General features: G+C 39.3%; 1 protein-coding gene across 5 annotated transcripts in view; it reads right to left on the reverse strand.

Annotated features, from left to right (window-relative positions):
• LOC126175461 (thymidine kinase 2, mitochondrial-like) overlaps positions 1 to 24,745 on the reverse strand; it is a 228,140-nt gene that overhangs the window by 50,630 nt on the left and 152,765 nt on the right. For all 5 annotated transcript variants that reach the window (XM_049922273.1, XM_049922269.1, XM_049922270.1 and 2 more), the window contains 3 exons: positions 23,023 to 23,185; positions 1,449 to 1,627; positions 1,250 to 1,368 (listed from right to left, as the gene is read on the reverse strand). In XM_049922273.1, coding sequence (XP_049778230.1) covers positions 1,250 to 1,368; positions 1,449 to 1,627; positions 23,023 to 23,151 — 427 coding nt within the window. In that variant the 5' untranslated portion in view covers positions 23,152 to 23,185. The remainder of the gene's footprint in view (positions 1 to 1,249; positions 1,369 to 1,448; positions 1,628 to 23,022; positions 23,186 to 24,745) is intronic.

Genomic DNA, 24,745 nt, shown 5'->3' on the forward strand with positions numbered 1-24,745 from the left:
GCCATGGGACATCACCTAATCATGCAAGTAATCAATGTGGAAACTGGTGCCTCAGTGTAATCATTGTATTATAGGCCATATGGGATGTAGCCTCATCTCGATAAAAGCAAACTGCATTTAAATAGCAATGTTCCTGAAGCTGAGGAAGGAAGACATTATTAAAATGGCTGCATACCTCTCAGAACTGACACTGGATTTCCACTGTCATCTTTTCTTTTAAAAATATATAAATAAATAAAAATAAAAATTGGTCCAGCAATACCAATGAACCAACCAAAACCACAGAAATTAACAACTTTGGACAACCCTGGCCCTTTTCGTAAGTGACCTGTGGCTTGTGCCCGAGTAACATTAGAAGTTTTGTTTACCAACAAATCCATTCAAATGAGAGTTTGCCTCATCAGACGTCACATGATTTGTCATAAATGCCTCATCCTGGTCAATTTCATCCAGTAATGTTGTGCAGACATTTTGCCTATGCACTTTATCTCCCAGTCATAAATGCCACCTACAGACTATAAGGATGAAACTGTAAATCTGTTTCATGATCCTCTGCAAAGACATGCAAGGAATTTTGAGGAATGACAATGGACAGATCGCTGTGAGCCTCAATGCAAAACTGCACGAACTCTTCGGATACTTTCCAGCATTCGAACTGTCATTTCAGGTCCCTCATGTTGCACATTAGTTATATCACCTGTCTCACACTATTGTTTAATCCACTTGGGTATTGCCCTTCTTTCTACAACACAGAAATGGCCATCTCTTCCACAGGACATTATGCTTAAGACAGCTGCAAGACTCTACACACAACAGAACTCCTCCTCTGGCTCAATATGTCCCACACCAAACTTAATGGAATACTATGTGGGTCCAATCAGAAGTGGCAGATGGCACAAGCAGGCATATATCTTAGCAGGGTGGCTAACTGACAATGTACTCTTTCCAATGGGCCATTCTGTATAAGAGGAGGAAAGCCTGCACAATGAAAATCATATAAACATTTTTTTCTACATATTCTTCAGATACTTTACACCAAAAGGAGAATAAAAAAAGACAGAATTTCATATTAATGATCAGTCAAATGCAAAATAGGAAGTGACAATGATCAATAATATGACTCAAAGCCAACTGAGTCACTAACCCAACGGTTCTAAGATGTATGGGGTAACTGATGAGGAATGAATGAATAAATAAATAAAGAAATAAAATACACACATGATCTTGGTTTATGTTACAATATACTAACCTGTCAGATCTAGCTGAATATCCATGTTCCTCTTAATCCAGTCATAACCCTCACAAAGAACATCATATTCAGGATCTTCAAGAAGCCCTTGTTGATGTGCCATCTCTACAAAACAGTACCTGCAGGGTTACAAAAATCAGTACGTTTCATAAACACAGATCTTGGCCATGTATCTTTATTCTGTTGCATTAAATCTCACCTGTTATTTTGAACAGATCTTTCAAACATTTGAATAGGTTTGGCACTTTCTTGGGTTTGTATAGATAATCGTGTCAACTGTACATAGTTTTGAAACATGAAGTTCCATCGTTTCAGATCTTCATATAGAAGCCCCAACAGATTATGACTACGCACATTACGCCAGACGTCAATGGGTTCCTATGGAAGACAAACAGACGATAAGCCAATAATCTGCTAAGTTGGCCAATATATGAGTGTGATACTATTATAAGCACAAGATACAAAGAAAAAAATATAGTTTAAAAAGTTGCATGTGCCAGTACCGAAGAAAATTCATTGTCCTGTGATAAACTCTTGGAAATAACGTCTACTGCAAATGTTTCTAAAGCTGACTCTTAAAAGCTTACAGAGAAACTTTTTTTTGTTCCCTAATTGAAAGCAATGAATCATAGCTTAGCAATTTATATAATATCTAGACCAAAGATGGTAAAAATATTGTCAAGCAGAAACAGGAATCAAGAACCAGTTACAAGCGTAGAGTCGTCAGTAATAAGTAACACTTTATATTGAACACACATTTATTGAGCACACACAAAACGACATACAGAGCTGAATTGTTTGACTCAGTACAGAATGCTCCTAGTTTTCACACACAGTGTTTTCTAATAAATAACTTTTGATTGATAAGTCAGTCAGTCTCAGAACATTCCAGAATTCAGAAATGTTAAATCAAAGCTAAGGCAAGAATCAAACTAGTGTGCTGCACGTTGCACGTCAGCAGGCAGCAAAGACTGTTACACCATGGCTGATGGCACAAACCATGTGGTACTGCTTCCTCTCCTTACAAAGTTTATTTATCTATCTTTATTCATCCAAGTATCATCTCAAAATGATATAGGATTGGTTAAGGTAATAAAATGCAAATCAGTACACACAGTGTATATACCACGCTTTACAAGGATAGGACAGGTGGTCAGCCATGGCCTTATGTTAAGAAACTATCCCGGAATTTGTGTAAGTGATTTAGGAAAACCACGAGAAACCCAAATCAGGGTGGCCAAGCAGAACAACTCCATCCTCAATACAAGGTTACTGTAGTGTCTAAACAGCTACTCTGCCCCATTTGGTTAGTTCCTACTGTACAATGTTCCTTCATTTATGTGCAATTTGTTTCAGGTAATATGTAATATAAAACATAGCCCTGTTCTTCATTGCTGCACACACTAAGGACAGCTGCTCATAGCTCCTGGACTGTGAAGATGCTGTGCCCCTTGCCCCAACTCTAGGCTCCATTCCCACACATATTAAATGCTCCTCAGTCCACCTGAAAAACTGAGCCAGAGACATTACTATAATTTATTTTGCACCTTGAAATATGATTTCCTTGTGAAAGCAGTAAACCAAGATCATGTACTGAAATATGACGAAGTATTGTAGTTATCCCCTTTCATTACTAGCCATGCTCTAAGTCCTCTAAGAAAGCATTAATTATGTAGCACATATTACTTATGAAGAACATTTTAGCTGCCTTTTCAAACAATTGTATTTTATAGGGTTTTGTTTACAGAACATCCACAACTGAGCTTCAGTTATGACCTTGGTAAGAACAGCATCAATTTGGGAAAATTATATTCCCATTTATTGATGTATAAATTTACTGAAACAAGAGAGAAAATATCCTATAAGTCAGTGTAGTATACATGGAATTACAAAAAAAGGTAACTACCAATGGTATCTACAGACCAGGATCATCAGTTTAGAAAAGAGGAAACCCAGAAACGGTATTGAAATAATATTTAGTTGCTACTATTTGTGAGCGTTTGGCTGGTCAGAATTGCGTGGGGGAGAAATCAGGACTGTATGTAGGATGTGCAGAACTTCTGCAGTGTGGACAAAACAATCCTGGCAACATTGTGGTGGGCACACATTTCACCAACATCATTTTGACTACACTGCAGAAGTTACACTGGGAAGTCCTTATACATTCTGCATGCTGTCCCCATCCCTCCCCATGCAGTTTCTTAATTTTGGAGACTGAAGAAACACACTTGTGGCTGTCAATTTGCTTCTGACAAAGATGCATGTCTGGGTGCAATCATGGTTCCATAGGCAACTTCGAACATTTTTCCATGTAGGTGTCAACCATCTTGTCTCACAGTAGGATAAATGTGTTAAAAGTTATGGCAATTACTTTTGAAGTAATAAACAGTATGCTTACTTTTTTCCATCTGCCTTGTTTTCGTTTGACTTCCCTTTATACATTGAGAGTGTTTCTTGTTAGCTTTGAAACAGGACATTCTCCAATAGATCAGCAATGTGGTCTTGTATCCATTAGTTAGTTAGTAATACAGTCCATGGATCATTTTGCACAATAGATCATAATGATGTGGAATGAGTTGTTATACATTCACATCATAAAAAAATTTGTACATGCGTTTACATTCTGAATATTTCTATTTTTTTTAATATGAAAAGAAAAAAGGATATACAGATGTGAGTGAGTAATTCCTACTCAAAACCTGCTACATATTGCAGTAATATAAATTCTTCAACAGAATAGAAGGAGCTGTCCAGGAGAAACTTTCTCAGTTTGTTGTCAAATTTTACTTTGCTGTCTGTCAGACACTAGGTTAGTGAACAAACATTTTTGTTGGAGCATTGTGCATCCCTTTTTGTGCTAAAGACAACATTAATGTGGAGTAATGAATGTCATTTTCCTTCTAGTATTGTAATTATGTACCTCATTGTTCCTCTTGAACTGCAGTGGATTATTTACAACAAACTTCATGAGGGAATAAATATACAATGAAGCAGTAGTCAGAGTGCCCAACTCAGACAGATACCTACAACATTATTGTGGGTGAGCACCACATATTATTCTCACAGCACATTTTTGACAATGAAGACTTTCTTTCTTAAAGATGAGTTAGCCTAGAACATTATTTCATATGACATCATTGAATGAAAATATGTAAAATATGTCAACTTACTGATGTGTCTTTCTCCATGATCTGCAATGAGTCTAAGCACAAATGTAGCTGAACTAAGTTGTTTTAAGAATTCCAAAATGTGTTTTTTCACTTTTAAATTCAAATTATATGGACCCCTAAGAATTTTTAAGTTTCCACCCTATTTATTATTTCCTCACTATGTGTACACTTATCACTGCTGTAGTACCTCTAGATGTGCAGAAATGAATATGTTGGGACTCTTTAAAATTGAGGGTGAGACCATTTGCAAAAAACCAGTCAATGATGCTTTTGAGAACTTTGTTTACCATTTCTTCTGTTTCTGTATGTGTGCTTGGATTGATTACAGTACTACTCTCAGCTACAAAAAGAACTAATTCTGACTGTTGTATACTAGATGGAAGATCATTTACATACATGAAGAACAGTAGTGGACCTAAGATTAAACCTTGGGGAACCCCATACATGACTTCTCTCCAGTCAGACAATTTTGCTTGAATACTAAGTACAACTTTCTTTTGGTTAGATATGACAACCATTGGTTGGCTATACCATTAATCCCATAAAATGTTAATTTATCTAGGAGAATACTGGGATTCACACAGTCAAATGCCTTAGAGGGGTCACAGAAAATACCAACCTAGTGGTATTTTATTATTTAATGCTTGTAAAATCTAATGAGTCAGCATGTGAATGGTTTTCCCAGTAGAGTAACCCTTCTGAAACTCAAATTGTGATCTGCTAAGGACACTATTGTTGCTAAGGTGAGAAACTATTCTAGAATACATCACCTTCTCTAAAATTTTGGAGAATGATGTCAGCAGTGAAGCATGTCAGTAATTATTGTAATCCCTCTTATCACCTTTCTTAAAAAGGGGTTTCACAAAGGCATATTTCAGCCTGTCTGCAAAAATGCCATGAGTTAATGATTCATTCCATATTTCAGATAAGACCAGGCTTATTATACGGAAACAAATTTTAGTACACTATTGGAAACACCAAAAGCTGGAGATAAGATGGGTAGTTCACATAACTAATGAGGAGGTATTGAATAGAATTGGAGAGAAATTTGTGGCACAACTTGACTAGAAGAAGGGATCAGTTGGTAGGGCATATTCTGAGGCATCAAGGGATCACCAATTTGGTATTGGAGGGCAGCGTGGAGGGTAAAAATCGTAGAGGGAGACCAAGAGATGAATACACTAAACAGATTCAGAAGGATGTAGGTTGCAGTGGGTACTAGGAGATCTACATCTACATCTACATCCATACTCCGCAAGCCACCTGACGGTGTGTGGCGGAGGGTACCTTGAGTACCTCTATTGGTTCTCCCTTCTATTCCAGTATCGTATTGTTCGTGGAAAGAAGGATTGTCGGTATGCTTCTGTGTGGGCTCTAATCTCTCTGATTTTATCCTCATGGTCTCTTTGCGAGATATACGTAGGAGGGAGCAATATACTGCTTGACTCTTCGGTGAAGGTATGTTCTCGAAACTTTAACAAAAGCCCGTACCGAGCTACTCAGTGTCTCTCCTGCAGAGTCTCCCACTGGAGTATATCTGTCATCTCCGTAATGCTTTCGCGATTACTAAATGATCCTGTAACGAACCGCACTGCTCTCCGTTGGATCTTCTCTATCTCTTCTATCAACCCTATCTGGTACGGATCCCACACTGCTGAGCAGTATTCAAGCAGTGGGCGAACAAGCGTACTGTAACCTACTCCCTTTGTTTTCGGATTGCATTTCCTTAGGATTCTTCCAATGAATCTCATTCTGGCATCTGCTTTACCGACGATCAACTTTATATGATCATTCCATTTTAAATCACTCCTAATGCGTAATCCCAGATAATTTATGGAATTAACTGCTTCCAGTTGCTGACCTGCTATTTTGTAGCTAAATGATAAGGGATCTATCTTTCTATGTATTCGCAGCACATTACACTTGTCTACATTGAGAATCAATTGCCATTCCTTGCACCATGCGTCAATTCGCTGCAGATCCTCCTGCATTTCAGTACAATTTTCCATTGTTACAACCTCTCGATATACCACAGCATCATCCGCAAAAAGTCTCAGTGTACTTCCGATGTCATCCACAAGGTCATTTGTGTATATTGTGAATAGCAACGGTCCTATGACACTCCCCTGCGGCACACCTGAAATCACTATTACTTCGGAAGACATGCTGCATTCTGTTATCTAGGAACTCTTCAATCCAATCACACAATTGGTCTGATAGTCCATATGCTCTTACTTTGTTAATTAAACGACTGTGGGGAACTGTATCGAACGCCTTGCGTAAGTCAAGAAACACGGCATCTACCTGTGAACCCGTGTCTATGGCCCTCTGAGTCTCCTGGACGAATAGCACGAGCTGGGTTTCACACGACCGTCTTTTTCGAAACCCATGCTGATTCCTACAGAGTAGATTTCTAGTCTCCAGAAAAGTCATTATACTCGAACATAATACGTGTTCCAAAATTCTACAACTGATCGACGTTAGAGATATAGGTCTATAGTTCTGCACATCTGTTCAACGTCCCTTCTTGAAAATGGGGATGACCTGTGCCCTTTTCCAATCCTTTGGAACGCTACGCTCTTCTAGAGACCTACGGTACACCACTGCAAGAAGGGGGGCAAGTTCCTTCGTGTACTCTGTGTAAAATCGAACTGGTATCCCATCAGGTCCAGCGGCCTTTCCTCTTTTGAGCGATTTTAATTGTTTCTCTATCCCTCTGTCGTCTATTTCGATATCTACCATTTTGTCATCTGTACGACAATCTAGAGAAGGAACTACAGTGCAGTCTTCCTCTGTGAAACAGCTTTGGAAAAAGACATTTAGTATTTCAGCCTTTAGTCTGTCATCCTCTGTTTCAGTACCACTTTGGTCACAGAGTGTCTGGACATTTTCTTTTGATCCACCTACCGCTTTGACATAAGACCAAAATTTATTAGCATTTTCTGCCAATTCAGTACATAGAACTTTACTTTCGAATTCATTGAACGCCTCTTGCATAGCCCTCATCACACTACATTTCGCTTCGCATAATTTTTGTTTGTCTGCAAGGCTTTGGCTATGTTTATGTTTGCTGTGAAGTTCCCTTTGCTTCCACAGCAGTTTTCTAACTCGGTTGTTGTACCACGGTGGCTATTTTCTATCTCTTACGATCTTGCTTGGCACATACTCATCTAACGATATTGTACAATGGTTTTGAACTTTGTCCACTGATCCTCAACACTATCTGTGCTTGAGACAAAACTTCTGTGTTGAGCCGTCAGGTACTCTGTAATCTGCTTCTTGTCACTTGCTAAACAGAAAAATCTTCCTACCTTTTTTAATATTTCTATTTGCGGCTGAAATCATCGATGCAGTAACTGCTTTATGATCGCTGATTCCCTGTTCTGTGTTAACTGTTTCAAATAGTTCGGGTCTGTTTGTCACCAGAAGTTCTAATATGTTATCACCGAGTCGGTTCTCTGTTTAACTGCTCAAGGTAGTTTTCAGATAAAGCACTTAAAAAAATTTCACTGGATTCTTTGTCCCTGCCACCCGTTATGAACGTTTGAGTCTCCCAGTCTATATCTGGCAAATTAAAATCTCCACCCAGAACTATAACATGGTGGGGAAATCTACTCAAAAGATTTTACAAATTATCCTTCAGCTGCTGAGCCAGGGGGCCTATAGAGACATCCAATTGCCATGTCTGAGCCTGCTTTAACCGTGACCTTCACCCAAATTATTTCACATTTCGGATCTCCATCAATTTCCTTCAATACTATTGCACTTCTTATCGCTATAAACACGCCTCCCCCTTCACTGTCCAGCCTGTCTCTGCGGTATACATTCCAATCTGGGTTTACAATTTCATTACTGTTTACGTCTGGTTTCAGCCAACTTTCTGTCCCTAGTACTATATGGGCATTGTGACCGTTTATTAATGAGAGCAGTTCTGGGACCTTTCTATAGACGCTCCTGCAGTTTACTATTAGCGCATTAATATTGTTATTCCACATTACATTTTGCCTACTCCTACCTTGCCGCGTCTCAAGAGGCGATTTGTTGGGCCTAGGGAGGGAATTCTCTAACCTAAAAAACCCACATGTGCACACCACATGTACTCTGCTACCCTTTTAGCCGCTTGCGGCGTGTAGTGCACGCCTGACCTATTCAGGGGGACCCTACATTTCTCCACCTGATAGCGGAGGTCAAGAAATTTGCACCCCAGATCTCCGCAGAATCATCTGAGCCTCTGGTTTAAGCCTTCTACTCGGCTCCAAACCATAGAACCGCGATCGGTTCTGGGAATGATGCTACAAATAGTTAGCTCAGATTCCACCTCGCGAGCAAGGATTTCTGCCTTCACCATTTCCGCCACCCGCCTGTACAAACTGAGGATGACCTCTGAACCCAGATGGCAGGACCCATTGGTGCCGACATGAGCATCAATTTGCAGTCGGGTGCACCCAGTGCTCTCTATCGCCGCCGACAGGGCCTCCTCCACATCTCGGATGAGACCCCCCCCAGCAAGCAGACAGAGTGAACACAGGCCTTCTTCCCTGACCTTTCCGCTATTTCCCTAAGGGCTCCATCACCCGCCTAACGTTGGAGCTCCCAATAACTAATAAACCCCTCCCCCGTGTGCCTGCTCGGACCTTGCTGAAGGAGCGGCCACATGTCCACTCACAGGCAGAGCGGGCGATGCCACATGCTCAGCCTCCACATTGACCCTCCGCCTCAGGCGCCGCGAACACCGCTGAACCCGCCACTCCCCTTGGAGAGGGTGGCCCAACCGCGCCTGGTACCCACAAAGATGTCTCGACAGCAGGGACAGTGGGTGAAGCATGTAACACCTGGGGTGTACCATGCGACGCACCAGACTCCCCACTGCCGCTACACTCTGAGGCAGCAGCCTGAATACCGCTGACCGCGGCCATCAACACATTCAGCTGTTCGCGAACAGTGGCCAGCTCCTCCTACGTCCGTACACAGCAGTCACACATCCTATCCATCCTAAGAAATCAATTTACTGTAGAGAGTTAATCAACTTTTAACCAGACTGCTAATTCACTAAAGGCGGTTGATTGTTGACTAAACTGTGGTTGCTGGACACTTCTTGTAGAAAACAATGAAAATAGCACTACCTGTCTCTGGACTGTATTGAAAACAAACACTAGCACTACTGGCACTATGGTTGACAAAGGGACTCACTCTGACTGTATTCAAAACAAACACAAAATATATGGAACACTATTACTAGCACTCGACAATTAAAGCTTCCTAAAAGCAAAAACACATGGAAGAAGAAGTGACAAGTAAGAAAAATACAGTTAATACTTAAATTAACGTAGCTCGCTGCACAGCAGACGTGAAGCAGATGGCAGTTACGACGACACTGACACTACTAGCACTATGCTCTCTCTGACTGTATTCAAAACAAACACGAAATCTTTGGAACACTATTACTAGCACTCGACAATGAAGAAGCTTGCACAGGATAGAGTAGCATGGAGAGTTGCATCAAACCAGTCTCTGGACTGAAGACCACAACAACAACACTGGAAACACCATCAAAACTAGATGAGCTTTTATTTTTAGAGAATGTATAATTTTCTTAATTTCAAGAGGAGAATTTGGTGATACATTCATATGATTGAATTTTGTGAAAGTTACTTTTTCAACATACTGCTGTGATTCTGCCATTGAACTGTTTGTCCTTACGCTTTCTACTATATTTAAGAAATGATTATTAACTGCATTTTTTACCTGTGAGTCATCATTTATAGACTTTCCATTCAGATCAGCAGTGCTGTTGTGCTGTTCTGTGGCTTATTACTCTGTGTTTAACTTCACTATATTCCATACTATTTTAAGTCTGTTATCAGAAGTACTGATTTCTGACATTATGTGCATGTGCTTTGATTTTTTCATAAACTGTCTTAGAAATTTTGAGTATTTTTTTGTAGTGTGCAACTACTGCAGGATTCCTACTTGTTCTTGCCAAAAGATGAGAAATCTATTTTCAAATAATGATTTGAATTTATCATGAACTAGATTAAATTTTATGTTAGCATTTGGTTCATTACAAATTACATTCTGTGTCATCTCCTGTAAAGTATTCTTAAATACATTTTTCCTAGGGTCATCAATTATTCTAACCGATTTCCACCAAGGAGTACCCATAGCATAAGGCACTATGTTATTTATCCTGAGTGACTGTGCATCACGATCAGAGAGAGAAATTGTTACTGGGTAAAAAGTTATTTTCTTACTTTGAGCTTCATCAAAGAAAACATTATCAATTGGTGTCCTACTGCCTTTATCCATCTGTTTTGGAAAGTTAATAACTGAGACCAAATTATAGGCTCCAAGTAAGGTTTCCAGATCATTTTTCCTGTCACAGTCCTTTAGAAAATCTACATTGAAATCACCACAGACTATTAACTGCTTACTGCTGTCTGGCGGATAGCACAGTAAGAATCCAGATTCCTCATAAATAGTTCAAAATTTCCCAGTGGGGACATATATACAGTTAGAATTAAAAGTGAACTATTTTTCAGCATTAATTCACAAGCACACTCTTTTAGTCCTGATCACTACAAAAACTACTTGTCTCAATGTTTCTGAACTTGTGTTCTGTCTTAATGTTTGTAATAACTTCTCCTTTTCCTCTGTGCCTGTCAATGGCTCAATGCTTCAGCTATGTGATGAGTGGTTATCTTTACTCCTTCCATTGTTTGTAATCCATTTAGGATGTAGCAGTATTATTTAAAACTTTGACTTAAAAGGGGAATGTTACCAACCAGTTTAGCAATCCTCAAAACCATGGATTCAAATCACATCTTGTGGTATCTTACAAACAATGTATTTTTATTTTATTTATTTATTTTCCAAATTAAACTATGGAAACTCCAGATTGGAATACCAACAACATAAGGAAAAAGTACACTGTGGCTCACCGTAAAGATGACACGTTGAGTTGCAGACAGGCACAATGAAAAGACTTTTACACAATTAGCTATTTGTCCAAAGCCTTCTTCAGAAAAGGAAAACACACACACACACACACACACACACACACACACACACACACACACACACACACACACACACACTCTTTCACAGAAGCAAGCACACTTCATGCATACATGACTGCCATCTGCAGCAACTTCTACATCTACATCCATACTCTGCAAGCCACCTGACAGTGTGTGGCGGAGGGTACCCTGAGTACCTCTATCGGTTCTCCCTTATATTCCAGTCTCATATTGTTCATGAAAAGAAGGATTGTCAGTATGCTTCTGTGTGGGCTCTAATCTCTGATTTTATCCTCATGGTCTCTTCACGAGATATACGTAGGAGGGAGCAATATACTGCTTGACTCTTCGGTGAAGGTATGTTCTCGAAACTTTAACAAAAGCCTGTACCGAGCTACTGAGCGTCTCTCCTGCAGAGTCTTCCACTGGAGTTTATCTATCATCTCCGTAACGCTTTCGCGATTACTAAAGTATCCCATAACGAAGTGCGCTGCTCTCTGTTGGATCTTCTCTATCTCTTTTATCAACCCTATCTGGTACGGATCCCACACTGCTGAGCAGTATTCAAGCAACTTGGACTGGAATGCAAAGCAGTGCAAGTCTCATGTTGAATGGAAGCAGCAATCTGTAGCAGGTAGGGAAGGGGAACGAATTGCACAATATGGGTGGTGGTGAGAAGAGAGAGGAGCACCATCTGGTGGAGTGTGCAGGGTTATTAGGAGACGTGACAAGATTGCCAACAGGTGCTGCATTGTTGGGAGGCTTTGGGGCAAGGAGGTAGGTGGGGGGATAAGAAATGGGCAGGAAAGGGGAACATAAAGGGTGAGGGAATTCTTGTCACTGCATACACTATCCTTGGGTTGCCTGGCTGTATAGGAGATACTTTTTGGTGTGAAAGGAATGACAGCTATTAAAATGCAGGTACTGTTGGTGATCAGTGGGTTTAATTTGGGAATCGGTGTGTTTGGAGCCATTGCTGAGGAGGAGATCAACGTCCAGGAAAATGGCATATTGGGTTGAGGAGGACCATGTAAAGTGGATGGGAGAGAAGGTGTTGGGGTTGTGAAGGAATAAGGGTAGAGTGTCCTGGCCCTAAGTTTAGATCATGAAGATATGATCCAAATTACTAACTCATGTGCATACCAAGTTTGTGTGAAGTTGCTCTAATGGTTCTAGAGATCCCATTACATCCCTATCTAGGGATCCAGGAATTCCAGAGTTTTACTTAGTTTTATGAGTAACCTCTTCCACATTAACACCTTCACACCTAGTGGTGGTGGGATGTTTTACTCCAACAGTATTTCTTTACTCATTCCTTCATTGCTAAGTTGTACATTTCACATCTGAAATTTATCATGAGTTGACAGAAGAACATTTATAATTTGTGTGTTTCCAAACATTTCTCTGTCCAGGAGAGACACAATATCTAATTAGTCCATCATCTGTATACACTTCTGGCCATTCTGTCGTAGCATTATGTCACCTAGATCGTACTATCTTGGAAGTTGGCTGCATATCTGACATCCATCTACAGATAAGAAACTGAACCCTTTAGTGTACTTCAAATTATGTTCCCTAGCAGTCACACAAGACATATGGCATACATTTGATTGGGAACTGTGTTATGACAATCAGCTTGGAGACCATACAGGCCATTTGTGAGTACCTCTGGGGTTTCAGAAGATGACTGTGCAAGAACTACAAGATATACAGAAAAATGACGCAAATCAGTGGATAGAGCATCTCTCAAGTTTCAGTTTGTAATAAATGCTCTGGTGTAGGTGCAGAGCACACTACTACAGGGCAAGCATGTGAGAGCAGTGGTATATAATGGAGCAATGTATATATTTTATGTCCCTGAATTCATTAAATTCAGTGGCGATTTCACACAAAATATCAGATGAAAGTTCCACCAGACAAAACAATTCATGGGTAGCACAACATATTCCATGAGACTGGCTGGCTGTGTGGCATGAAGAAAACAGGCTGGCTGGGATGGTCAGCAGAGAAGGTGGAGCATGTGGAGGACTCATTCGTCAGAATCCAACTGACAACACATGTGAGCAGAGAACTGCAGTCAACTGTCTGGTGCATTCTACGCAAATGACTGTGTGTAAAACCATACCAACTCCAGCTGTTACATATGCTGTATACTCAGGACAAAGAGCTTCATTCTGACTTTTTCAGTGACTACTGAAGGAAGACAGGTATTCACAGAAGTTGGTTTCAAGTGACAAAGCCACATTTTGTGCTCCTGGATAGGTGAGCTGTCAAAACGTATGTGGTTTTGGTGCACAACATTCACATGGATTGTGGAACACATTCATGATTCACCTAAATTTAAAGTGTTTTGTGCGATGTGCCCTTCAGAAGGTTATAGACCACTTCTTTTCAGAGAGAACTGTGACTGTTTTTGTGTGTTTGGACATGCTGCAGCAATGGCTTTTGCCATTACTACAGCAAGACAGTGTTGGATTGGACATGCTTTCCATCATGACTTTCCTCTTCTTTGGTGGCCCCTATGAACCCTGTTCTAACTCCGAATGATTTCTTCATATGGGATTACGAGGTGTGATTGGAAAGTTTCAAGAATGGATCCACTACTGCTTACTGGTTTGGTGGGCAGGTACACGCCCTCTGACAGGAAACTGTGTTTCCTTTATTCAGTTTGTTGTGGCAGCTGGTTGAGTGCAGGTCTGTTAGGGCTTGTTGCCGGATTCTGTCTGTGTGAAAATGGACGTAAAAACAGAGCAATGAGTTTGTGTGAAATTTTGTTTTAAAACTGGAAAATCAGTTTCTGAGATTTAAGAACTATTAAAAACAGCTTTTGGAGATAAATTTTATGAGCCAGTCAAATGTTTTTGTCTGGTTCAACAGATTTAAAAATGGCCATGAATCATTTGAACATGAACCACGGTCCAGCTGTCCTTCCACCTCAAAAATGAATATTTACCCCTGGAGGACAGGCAACTAACCAGGAATACTACAAATGTGTCCTTGAGTGTCTGCATGAAAAGGTGCAGAAGAAAAGGCCTGCATTGTGGGAAGACAGGAGTTGGGTGCTACATCACGACAATGCTCCGGCTCACCATGCCTTCTCCATCGTTGAATTTTTGACCAAATTCAAAATTCCTGTGGTTCCACAACTGCCATATTCCCCTGATTTGGCCCCTGCGGACTTCTACCTGTTTCCTAAACTGAAATTTTCATTGAAAGGGAAGTGATTTGATTCAATTGAAGACATCCAGGCAAATACAGAGAGTGTCCTTAACACACTTCAGGAAAAAAATTTCCAGGAATGTTTCCAAAAGTGGAAAGACCATTGGAGTCAGTGTGTTCAGTCAGAAGGGGACTATTTTGAAGGAGATGCATCATAGTAGCATGTAAGTACCACCACTGTACAATTACAAGCCCATTCTTAAAATTTTCCAATCACACCTTGTATGTCAAAAGATGATATCTTCCTCTGTCTGCTGCTACTTGATTTAGAAGAGTTGCAAGGTCAGATAACTAATGTGGTTTATGATTTCAACCATGACCTGTTGGGGCTTATATGGCAAGAGTTTCACTATTGTATTGACATTTGCCCTGTCACAAATGGTGCCCTGCAATGTTAGTTAACAACGTGGAGAGATGGTCTATCCACTGATGTGTGTGTTTTCTATACGTTTTGCAGTTTTCGTATGGTTGTCCCAGAGATGCTATGAATACCATTGTAAAATGATAGTTTTATAATAAACCATGGAAATGATTCACAGAAAAATATGATAAACATGAACTTATACTACCTACAGATGATGTTAAAACTTGTCTGATGATGTTGATGTATGGTTTTTAATGTGGTGGGCTACCTCAAGGGAGTAACTATAGGCACTTGTCTTAGGATTGGCATACCTGTTGCCAGTCACTCTAAAAGAGACCTAGCTTACAAATGGTTGTGAGTGAAGTTCAGATTTTGCATTTTTTCTTTCCGTGTAAATTTCTGAGACTCATTTTATTGCCTGCAGTATTTGTTTTCCTATGTCTGTGTTACCTACCTGAACACTGTTTTTGGACAAGGATTGGAGAACCACACTTACTAGAACACATTGCATACTATTGTGCAGCTGCCAGGGAAAATTTTAAGCTGCCACTACTGCATCAGAACCAGGCATGCAAGATGCACAGAATCCCTTTATAAATGGGGAATTGATCACAGCCCAAGAATGGCTGTGGTGCAATGGTGCAAACATTAGACTATGTCAGTACACACACACACACACACACACACACACACACACACACACACACACACACACACACACACACACGTGCCACGTGCGTCCATTAACACCAGCATCTTGGGCCAGAATGCAACATCACATGGGATGCAGGCAGCAATCTGGAGGGGGAGGGGGAGGGGGAGGGGAAGGGACAGTAGTGTATTGATGGGGAGAGAGATGAATGCTATGCGGTGGAGTGAGCAGGGACCAGACTGCCAACAGGCACAGCATTAGCAGGTTGTGGGGCAGTAATGTGAGGAAAGAAGAAAAAGAAAGTAGGGGACTGGGCAAAGCTGAGTGGATGCGTTGGCAGAGGGCTGCAAATAAATAGAGTGGGAGATGAGAATGGGGAGGAAATGAAAGGACAGAAGGGGTGGAAACTATTGGGTGGAAGGTTGACGCCAGAATAATTAAGGGAGCGGAGAATGTGTTGTAAGAATAATTCCCATCTGTGCAGTTCAGAAAAGCTGGTGGTGGAGGGAAGGATCCAGATGGCTTGGGTAGTGGATCAGCCATTGAAATCAAGTGTATTGTGTTCAGCTGCATGTTGTGCCACAGGGTGCTCTACTTTGCTTTTGGCCACAGTTTGGTGGTAGCTGATTAGTAGTCATATGAATATAAAATGCTGTGCAATGATTGCAGCAGAGATGGTTAAATGACATGGCTGCTTTCACAGATGGCCCTGCCCCTGATGGGGTAGGATAAACCTTTGACAGGCCTGGAATAAAAGTGCTGGGTGGGTGGATTGGGTAGGTTTTGAAGTTACTGGTATAGTGACAGAGGATTTTAGAGTGTTTTGTGTGTACAGGTCACCACGTGGCAATATTAGCATCTTTCCGAAAAAAATTGCCAGCTTATTGAGAATGAATATGAAGAGAAATCTTATTATATGTGGAGACTTCAACACAGACATGGGAAAAGACACAAAAATAAGACAGGATATTGAAGAATTGTTAATACAGCATAACATGAAAGTAACAATAACTGCACCAACAAGAGTGATTTCACAAAGTGAGACAGTTATTGACAACATAATTACTAATATGTCTAACTATGAGTCACATGTAGTTCATACAGAAATATCTGATCATCATGGACAACTAATCAGCTTTTGCAGAAGTAATGACACAGTATCAGAACCAAAACAAACAACCAAAGAAATTAGGATCATCAGTGAACAAAATATCAGTATCTTTAGAACAATGTTAAGTAAGGAAACCTGGAATGAAACCCTACAGGCCCAGAGTGTAAATGAAAAATATGACGCATTTATTTCAACAATTAAGTACCATTTCAATGTAGCATTTCCAAAGTAAATAGACAAGAAAGGCAGCAAGATCAAAAATAGTGGATTACCAGTGAAATACTAGAACAGCGAAGGAAGCTTCAGGATGTGAGATGGATGGGCAAAGCTGAAAACTATAAAATGTTAAAAAAGAAGTATAGAAAAACAATAAGAGAACCCAAAGCAAGAGCAATTGACACCACCATAACGAACTCAAAAAACAAGGCAAAGGTAGCTTGGAATGCAATCAACACATATGTGTGTGTGTGCGAGTGTATACCTGTCCTTTTTTCCCCCTAAGGCAAGTCTTTCTGCTCCCGGGATTGGAATGACTCCTTACCCTCTCCCTTAAAACCCAAATCCTTTCGTCTTTCCTTCTCCTTCCCTCTTTCCTGACGAGGCAACCGTTCGTTGCGAAAGCTAGAATTTTGTGTGTTTGTTTGTGTGTCTATCGACCTGCCAGCGCTTTTGTTTGGTAAGTCTCATCATCTTCCTTTTTAGATATATTTTTTCCACATGGAATGTTTCCCTCTATTATATTCATATCAATAATTTATGATTAGGTTTATGTGGTATTATTATTATTATTATTATTATTATTATTATTATTATTATTATTATTATTATTACTATCATTACCTTAGCTGTAACTGTGCAGTGTGTTGCAGACAAGCATTGGTGGTATATGGTGGTAAAGTATGTGATTGCAGGAAGGGGTAGGTGTTTTAGGTTTGTGCATGGATACTATTAAAACCAAGGAACTTTCTATTGCCTAGACATCTCTGATAACTACTTTATACTCTGAAATAATTCTCTCACTTGAGGCACCTATGAAATACATATCATTCCCTGCTTTTCACAATCATATTTGATGGTGTGAGTTTGGAACTGTAGCTCCAATGAAATTGCCAGCACTTCTGCTTTGTCTGTCAACCCACAGAGCAGCCCTCCGGCTGGATTTTCCACATGTCATTCATGTTGTCACTACCTGCTTAAGTTTCTCATACTAAAAATTTTTGTTTCCTCTAGTTTTCCAGCTGCCTAAGTAGTTAATGGTTGCTAGGATTATGAAAATATTGACACTCGCTCTGTAAGTGACACTTGGTGACTATCGAGACTAAGATGTCTGGTGTTGATGTGTGGCTGGGGGAGTGGGGGGGGGGGGGGGGGGGGGGGGGCATAGTGGCAGAGCTCTACCATCAAGTCAGATGGTTAGCCTTGTAATGCTTGCATGAGCACATGTCTGGAAGATCTTTGTTAGATATCTGACTGGTGAATCACTTCTCTTTTGTTCTACATGAGTAACATTTTCTTCAAATGATGTCTTATAAAAGCGTTATCTCTATGACTTATCTATGTTTCTTTTGGCATCCTCATGTTCATGACATGACATAATCAAGGAATAAATGGGTAGCTATTGGCAGCTTGCAGCTGTAGTATGCTCTTCTAGATACTTTGACAAGGAGATACCATGGCTATCTGGCCTGCTTCAAATGTGGCTACAGTTGCGAGTTAGATCCTCAGGGTTATTACTCTCAGGAAGAGATAATTTTCAACAAACTGCCTCAGTATCTGCCTGCTGCCTTTGTCCACATTTCAACCCCCTTACCACATACAGAGTACAAGAAGTCTGCTATAAATTCATCCCTTCATGTGCTCTTAATGCCTGAAGGTTCTGCGCACCTTTTCGGCACTTTGGTGGGTGGAATATGGGAATTATGGCTATAACAGTTTTCCCTACCTTTGTTTGCTACCGTGGAAGAATAAGGATGTCCATGTTCCCACTATGCCAACCAGGTTGGTCAAACCTGTGGACAGAGTAGCTGCGCACTAAGACCTGCAGTTTGAGGTAGATGTATCTCTGTGATGGAGTTGAAATTATATATATTACGACAGTGGTATAACTGATACATCATAAGTACCTAGTCAGTAGCTCTCTGAGTTCTCACATGACATCTACTGGACCCTGCCTGTGAACTGCATCCTGGGATGGTAGCTGAATTTTTGTTGGAGATGGGACATACAGTGCATGTGCATGTGACTGGAGGGTTCAACTGGTACAAGCTGTGCAGGAGGTATTCAACTTGCCTGTGAGTCTAGTTAACAGCTGCCTCACTAACTGTAGGCCCAATTACTCCCAAGGTCCTATGTGAGAAGATCAGTACAACAAACATTATCCATTTTTTGCTCACAATTTCATATTTTCTACAAAATCATTTTGTTTTTATTTCTTACTGCAATACAAGGTACGATAAAAGTAATAGGTATTTTTTAATTTTGTGGGCTTTATACATCCAATTTTCATTTTTTAAATCTTAGTTGGTGCATAAAATCCTGGCTTTTGTTTGTATTTTCAGCTGTTTTGGATATTTAGTTTAGTTGACAATCGAAAAGATTGAAGGTGTTTTCCAGTGCTTGGTAAATTTTTACTTTTGAAAAAGATAGATCAAAGAATTTGCATTAAATTTTACTTGAAAAATGAAATAAAGTGCGGCACTGAATCTGAAACATTGACTGTGGCTTTTGGCAAATCTACTATGAGTAAGTGTTATAAATTTTTCAAAGAGGGTTGAGAAGAAGTTGAAGATGATAACCACCCTTGTCCCCCTAGCACCTCACTTATTGATGGCAATGAAGAAATAGTAAAGAAACTGGTTCTGCGAAAGTGCTGAATTACCATCAGTAAGATTGCTGATGATGTTGGCATGTCCATTGGCTCATGCCAAGCAATTCTGTGTGTGTGTGTGTGTGTGTGTGTGTGTGTGTGTGTGTGTGTGTTTGGGGCATGAAACATCAGCAGCAAAGTTTGTTACAAAATTGCTGAATTTTGACCAAAAACAATTTTGCATGGTCATCACTCAGGAATTGCTGGGTGAAGCTGACAACAATCCAGAACTTTGAAAGAAGGTCATAACAGGTGATGAAACATGGGTATAATGTTGAAACCAAGGCCCAATCATCCCAACAGAAACTGCCTGAAGTGCCATGACCAAAACAAATTTCACAAAGTTCACTCATATGTGACCATCCTTCTCACTATTTTCTTTGACTACAATGGGATCATGAGTTCCTGCCTTACAGTCAAACAGTCAATCAGGAATGCTACCTGGACTTATGTTGCATTTGGGTGAAGCAATCTGAAGAAAACAACCACAATTGTGGCAAAACCACTGGTGAAAATTGCATCACGATAATGCTCCCACTCACACCTCAATGCTTGCTCATGATTTTTGGCAAAAACAAAACCGTTATGTTGCCTCAGCCACATTATTAACAGAGACAGTCCTCTGTGACTTCTGTTTATTCCTGTGGCAGAGAATCATGAAAGAACATTGTTTTTCCACCACTGATGAGATAAAAACAGAATCTCTGAAAGACTGAACAGCATAATGAAAAGTGAGTGCCAGAAGTGCTCCCAAGATTAGAAAAAGCACTGGCACAAGCGTGTTATATCTGAGGGGGATTCCATTGAAAGGGACAAAGATGTTGATGATGAATAAATAAAGATTCTTTAAGAAAAACAAAAATTCCCATTACTTTTTGATCACTATTCATATACCTATGTGCCATGCCAGTTGAGTTGTGTGTTATGTATATGGCCGTATCTAGAATTAGCCACAGTGCTCTTTCCTTTATGATCTGTGTACGGACCCATATACTGACATGAATTATGGGTCAGAACTGAAACAGTACTGTGCAAAAACATCAAGAACTCCGATCTCCATTCAACGTCAAAATGTTGACAGATCGTAAGGTGATGGTACAACTACAACAGATGAACCTTGAAGTGCGAAACATGATGTGATCTGTCTTGTCAGTCATTCTGCATCCTGCACAAATGTAAGAGACTTCCTAAAACCATGCTCACATTGGCTTTTGCACCAGAAGAGTAACCATTAATGAAGTGTACAAATACTATCTAGATCTAGTTTGCTTCCCTATCTGAAAAACTAGCCTGCTATGTGTTCAGCTATATGAGCAGTTCACAAAAGTGACTACCTGCTGTGATATCACTGTACATGTCCTTAGTTTCTAATGGGAAATGTGTGTTTATTCTGAATTTTGGATGTGACTGCTGTTTTGTTCATAGTGGTTATATTAATTATGTTTCATAACATTTAGTACTTATTACTAGGAATCCACACTAACACATTAGATAAAGGCCTGAAGATGTAGAAGGCATGTATGTGGTAATAATGTATAAAGTATCAGAACATACTGTATGAAGATGCCCATTAATTGATGGCTGGTTAGAATGTACAAGTTGTTTTTGTAACGCTGACTTACACAGTCTTTGACAGGTAGGTGAAGCTTGGTCTCTTGGCCATACTGTAGACTATGTAAGACGAGGCCTAAGTATCCACAGATCAGGTTTAAGCTATATATGAGGAGCTTTGCACCACAAAATGTTCTTATCAGCTACTGTACATGCAATCTCTTTAGATAACTGCATCAGTGAGCTATAACTGTAAGAACTGTAAGTTATCTGATAGCAACAGTACAAAGTTTTAAGTACAGTTTGTTTTCAGGTATTTAAGGTTGTGCATAATAATAAATGTCAGCAATAAAAAAATAAAATAAATAATAACCATCTTCCTTACTTAACATTCTCCAGCCACACTACCCATCATACAACTATCAATGGGGTGAACTATGGGTTTTGTATATTTTTTAACATCTGCTTGTTAGTACATTAAGGAACAAAAGAATAAGTTATCCTTTAAAGGCTTATTGTCCTTATTACTGAGCATGTATTTAAAAGATATGAATGTGTAGGAAGATTGGGAGGAATTTGAGTTGGCATATTAAGTTTGAACAAATGACCTTGCCACAGTGGTAACCCTGGTTCCCATCAGATCATCGAAATTAAGTGCAGTCAGGCTGGACTAGCACTTGGATGAGTGACCATCTGGTCTGCCGAGTGCTGTTGGCAAGCAGGGTGCACTCAGCCCTTGTGAGGCAAACTGAGGAGCTACTTGGTTGAGAAGTAGTGGCTCTGGTCTCGTAAACTAACATACAACTGGGAGATTGGTGTGCTGACCACATGTCCCTCCATATCCACATCCAGTGATGCCTGTGGGCTGAGGATGACCCAGCAGCCATTCAGTACCGCTGGGCCTTCATGGCCTCTTTGGGTGGAGTTTAGTTTTAGTTTTTATATTAAGTCTGAAAGGATTGTGATTGTTGTTGTTTGAGAGATTGTAATGGCACAAGTAAAATTCCAAAATGTGCTGGAAGAAATAATATCTAAAAAAAGAATGTTTCACCTCTGCAAAGCAACACAATGGTTGCAGTTACTGCAGCTGGCCAAATGGCATTCTGATAGCTAGTGTTAACAAGTCACAGCAGGCACTCTTCATAGTAGGAACTTTCATATAAAAGCTAAATAGAAAAAATGTTGGAAAATCATTATTGTGTCAATTTTGTGGTTAGCCTTTTAATGTACTTTCAATCCATTATTGATTACACATTAATATGGCAAGGAAAAAGTGAGAAACAGTTGAGTTGTTTTTTGTCTGTAAAATTGTTATCTGGGGTGTTGTGCCCACAGAAAACTTTCAGAACTGTGTTTTTTTTTTTTTTTTCGAAGTATATCTTTTCGAATGAGAATGTATGTAAAAAAAATAATAGAGGCAATGATAAATACCTTGATCAGAAGTCAATCCTATACATTCAGTTAGCCAAAATAGCAAAATGGAGGAAATAGCACAAAGGAGATGAACTTAACATGGAATGTTTCAATGTTCAAACAACGACAGAAAATTTTCTCCTGGTTTCACAATCGCTCATTAGCAACCTACTTGACATTCTAGTTCCACCATCTGATTTTCTTCCTATCAGTAGTCAGTTGCTTGGGCTATATTTTCTGAACAAAGAGTAAAGTCTGGTGGATTTTAAAGGTGCATATAGATTCTGTGGGCAGCAGTCAAAGTATTAACACTGCAAGAGTAATATTTACAGTATTCAAAGAAAGTGTGCTTAAATTTTATTCCAATAGAAATTAGTGATAACTACAAATTTTTTGAAACATGGAACTTACATTATAAGTTTCAACAGCAGGAAACCTCGAGAAATACTCCAGTAGTTTGGATTTTCCAGAGCCTATGTTTCCCTCAATAGCCACTTTAAATGGTTTCTTCAAATTCCAATTTTCTTTTTCTATTTCCATCTTCTGCTTAGGAAATCTCACTAGGGAAAATATTCTGTAACATAACAAGTACTAATTTCAACAATATTATTCCACATAAAGCCAATTTTAATTTCAAATAGCACAAGGTTGTCAGTGCCCCAACTAAAAAATTAAAAGAAATAATAGTTATTAAGTATGACAATATTCTTAACATGTTTCTTTCAAACAACATTTTTTTTTCTATGATTAATCTTTAGCAAAACCACCCACTATGTAAAACATTAAATATTGGTTTAGTGCTATAACACATCCTAAAACAACAATAAAAAGAAGAATGAACCAACTTAAAACACTACAAAATAAATATTATTTTATTTATTTATCCACAAAATCATGTTCATAATAAGGGGTACATATTATTCAATAATCAAAAACAAATATATGTTCATTTTACAGCATTTTTATACACGCACATTTCTTCATAAAAATGAATTGTACATCAAGCACCATTGCATTAAAGATTATAACGTGTAAGCAAACTGAAGGTTACATTTGACATCAATTGGTCTCCATAAATTCAGCAGCTGAATAAAGCCAATGTTGGAGAAGCATACTAATGACTTTCTTCCTGGAGTAGTTATCATTTTATTGAGTAAAGCAATTTATTATTAAGTATGCTGTGTCTGTGATGCACACTGTGATGGTATTTGTGTGTCAGATGAATGTTTCCTAGTAAAGGTGTAACATTATTTATTTAAGAGAGATGAAAATTCTTACTAACTAATTAAATTGACTCTAAAATGGATATTCAGGAGACAGGGAGCATTCCTAATTTTTGAAACCTTGCTAAGTGATTGCATGTGGGTGGATCATATCTTTATGATTAATTTTTGCATGAAAAATTATTGTGTATTGGCCCTGAGAAAGAAGTGGCACATGGAAAGGCAACAGTTAGTCTGAATAAAGCACACAGTTCTTTGCTCTGGTTAACTCTTCTCATTTCACATGAATTTTTTTTTCTAGGACTCAACACATACAGAATAATGTAACATTGGATGAAATAGTAACTGTGGTAATGCATTAGAATCTTTAACCTAATAATCTCTTAAGCAATACATACATCTCAAAGAACTGCAGTGCATAAATTTATGGCAGTATCTGCTAAGAATAAATAATATGGTTGCAGTTTTCATTCTAAATAAAACACACACTAAAAAGTGAGAAAACTGACATCAATTTTTCATTGGCATTAATACTAATTGATACTTCTCTCCTAAGAGGAAGCTTTTTGCCATACATCAATGTCCCATCTGATTCGAAGTAAGCGTTATTTCATTTGTATCAGTGACTGTAAGAGATATACGATGGACATATATATATTGTTTTTGAAGATCAGATCTTACTATTCTTTATATCCATCGCCTTGAAGTACCCACTGATTCAAAACTGCCCTCTCTTAAATTCTGTACTCTTTACACAAGGAGTGATGCAAGAATGACTGCCTAAACATGCAATGTAATTAGTCTAATCTTGCTTTTGTGGTCCCTGCAGGAACATTACCTAGGGGATTAAGATTTATTCCTAGATTTCTCACTTGATTATAGTTCTCCAAATTTTGTTGGCTGGCTTTTGA

The sequence above is a fragment of the Schistocerca cancellata genome, chromosome 3 (genome assembly GCF_023864275.1).
Source record: "Schistocerca cancellata isolate TAMUIC-IGC-003103 chromosome 3, iqSchCanc2.1, whole genome shotgun sequence".
Lineage (NCBI taxonomy): Eukaryota > Metazoa > Arthropoda > Insecta > Orthoptera > Acrididae > Schistocerca > Schistocerca cancellata.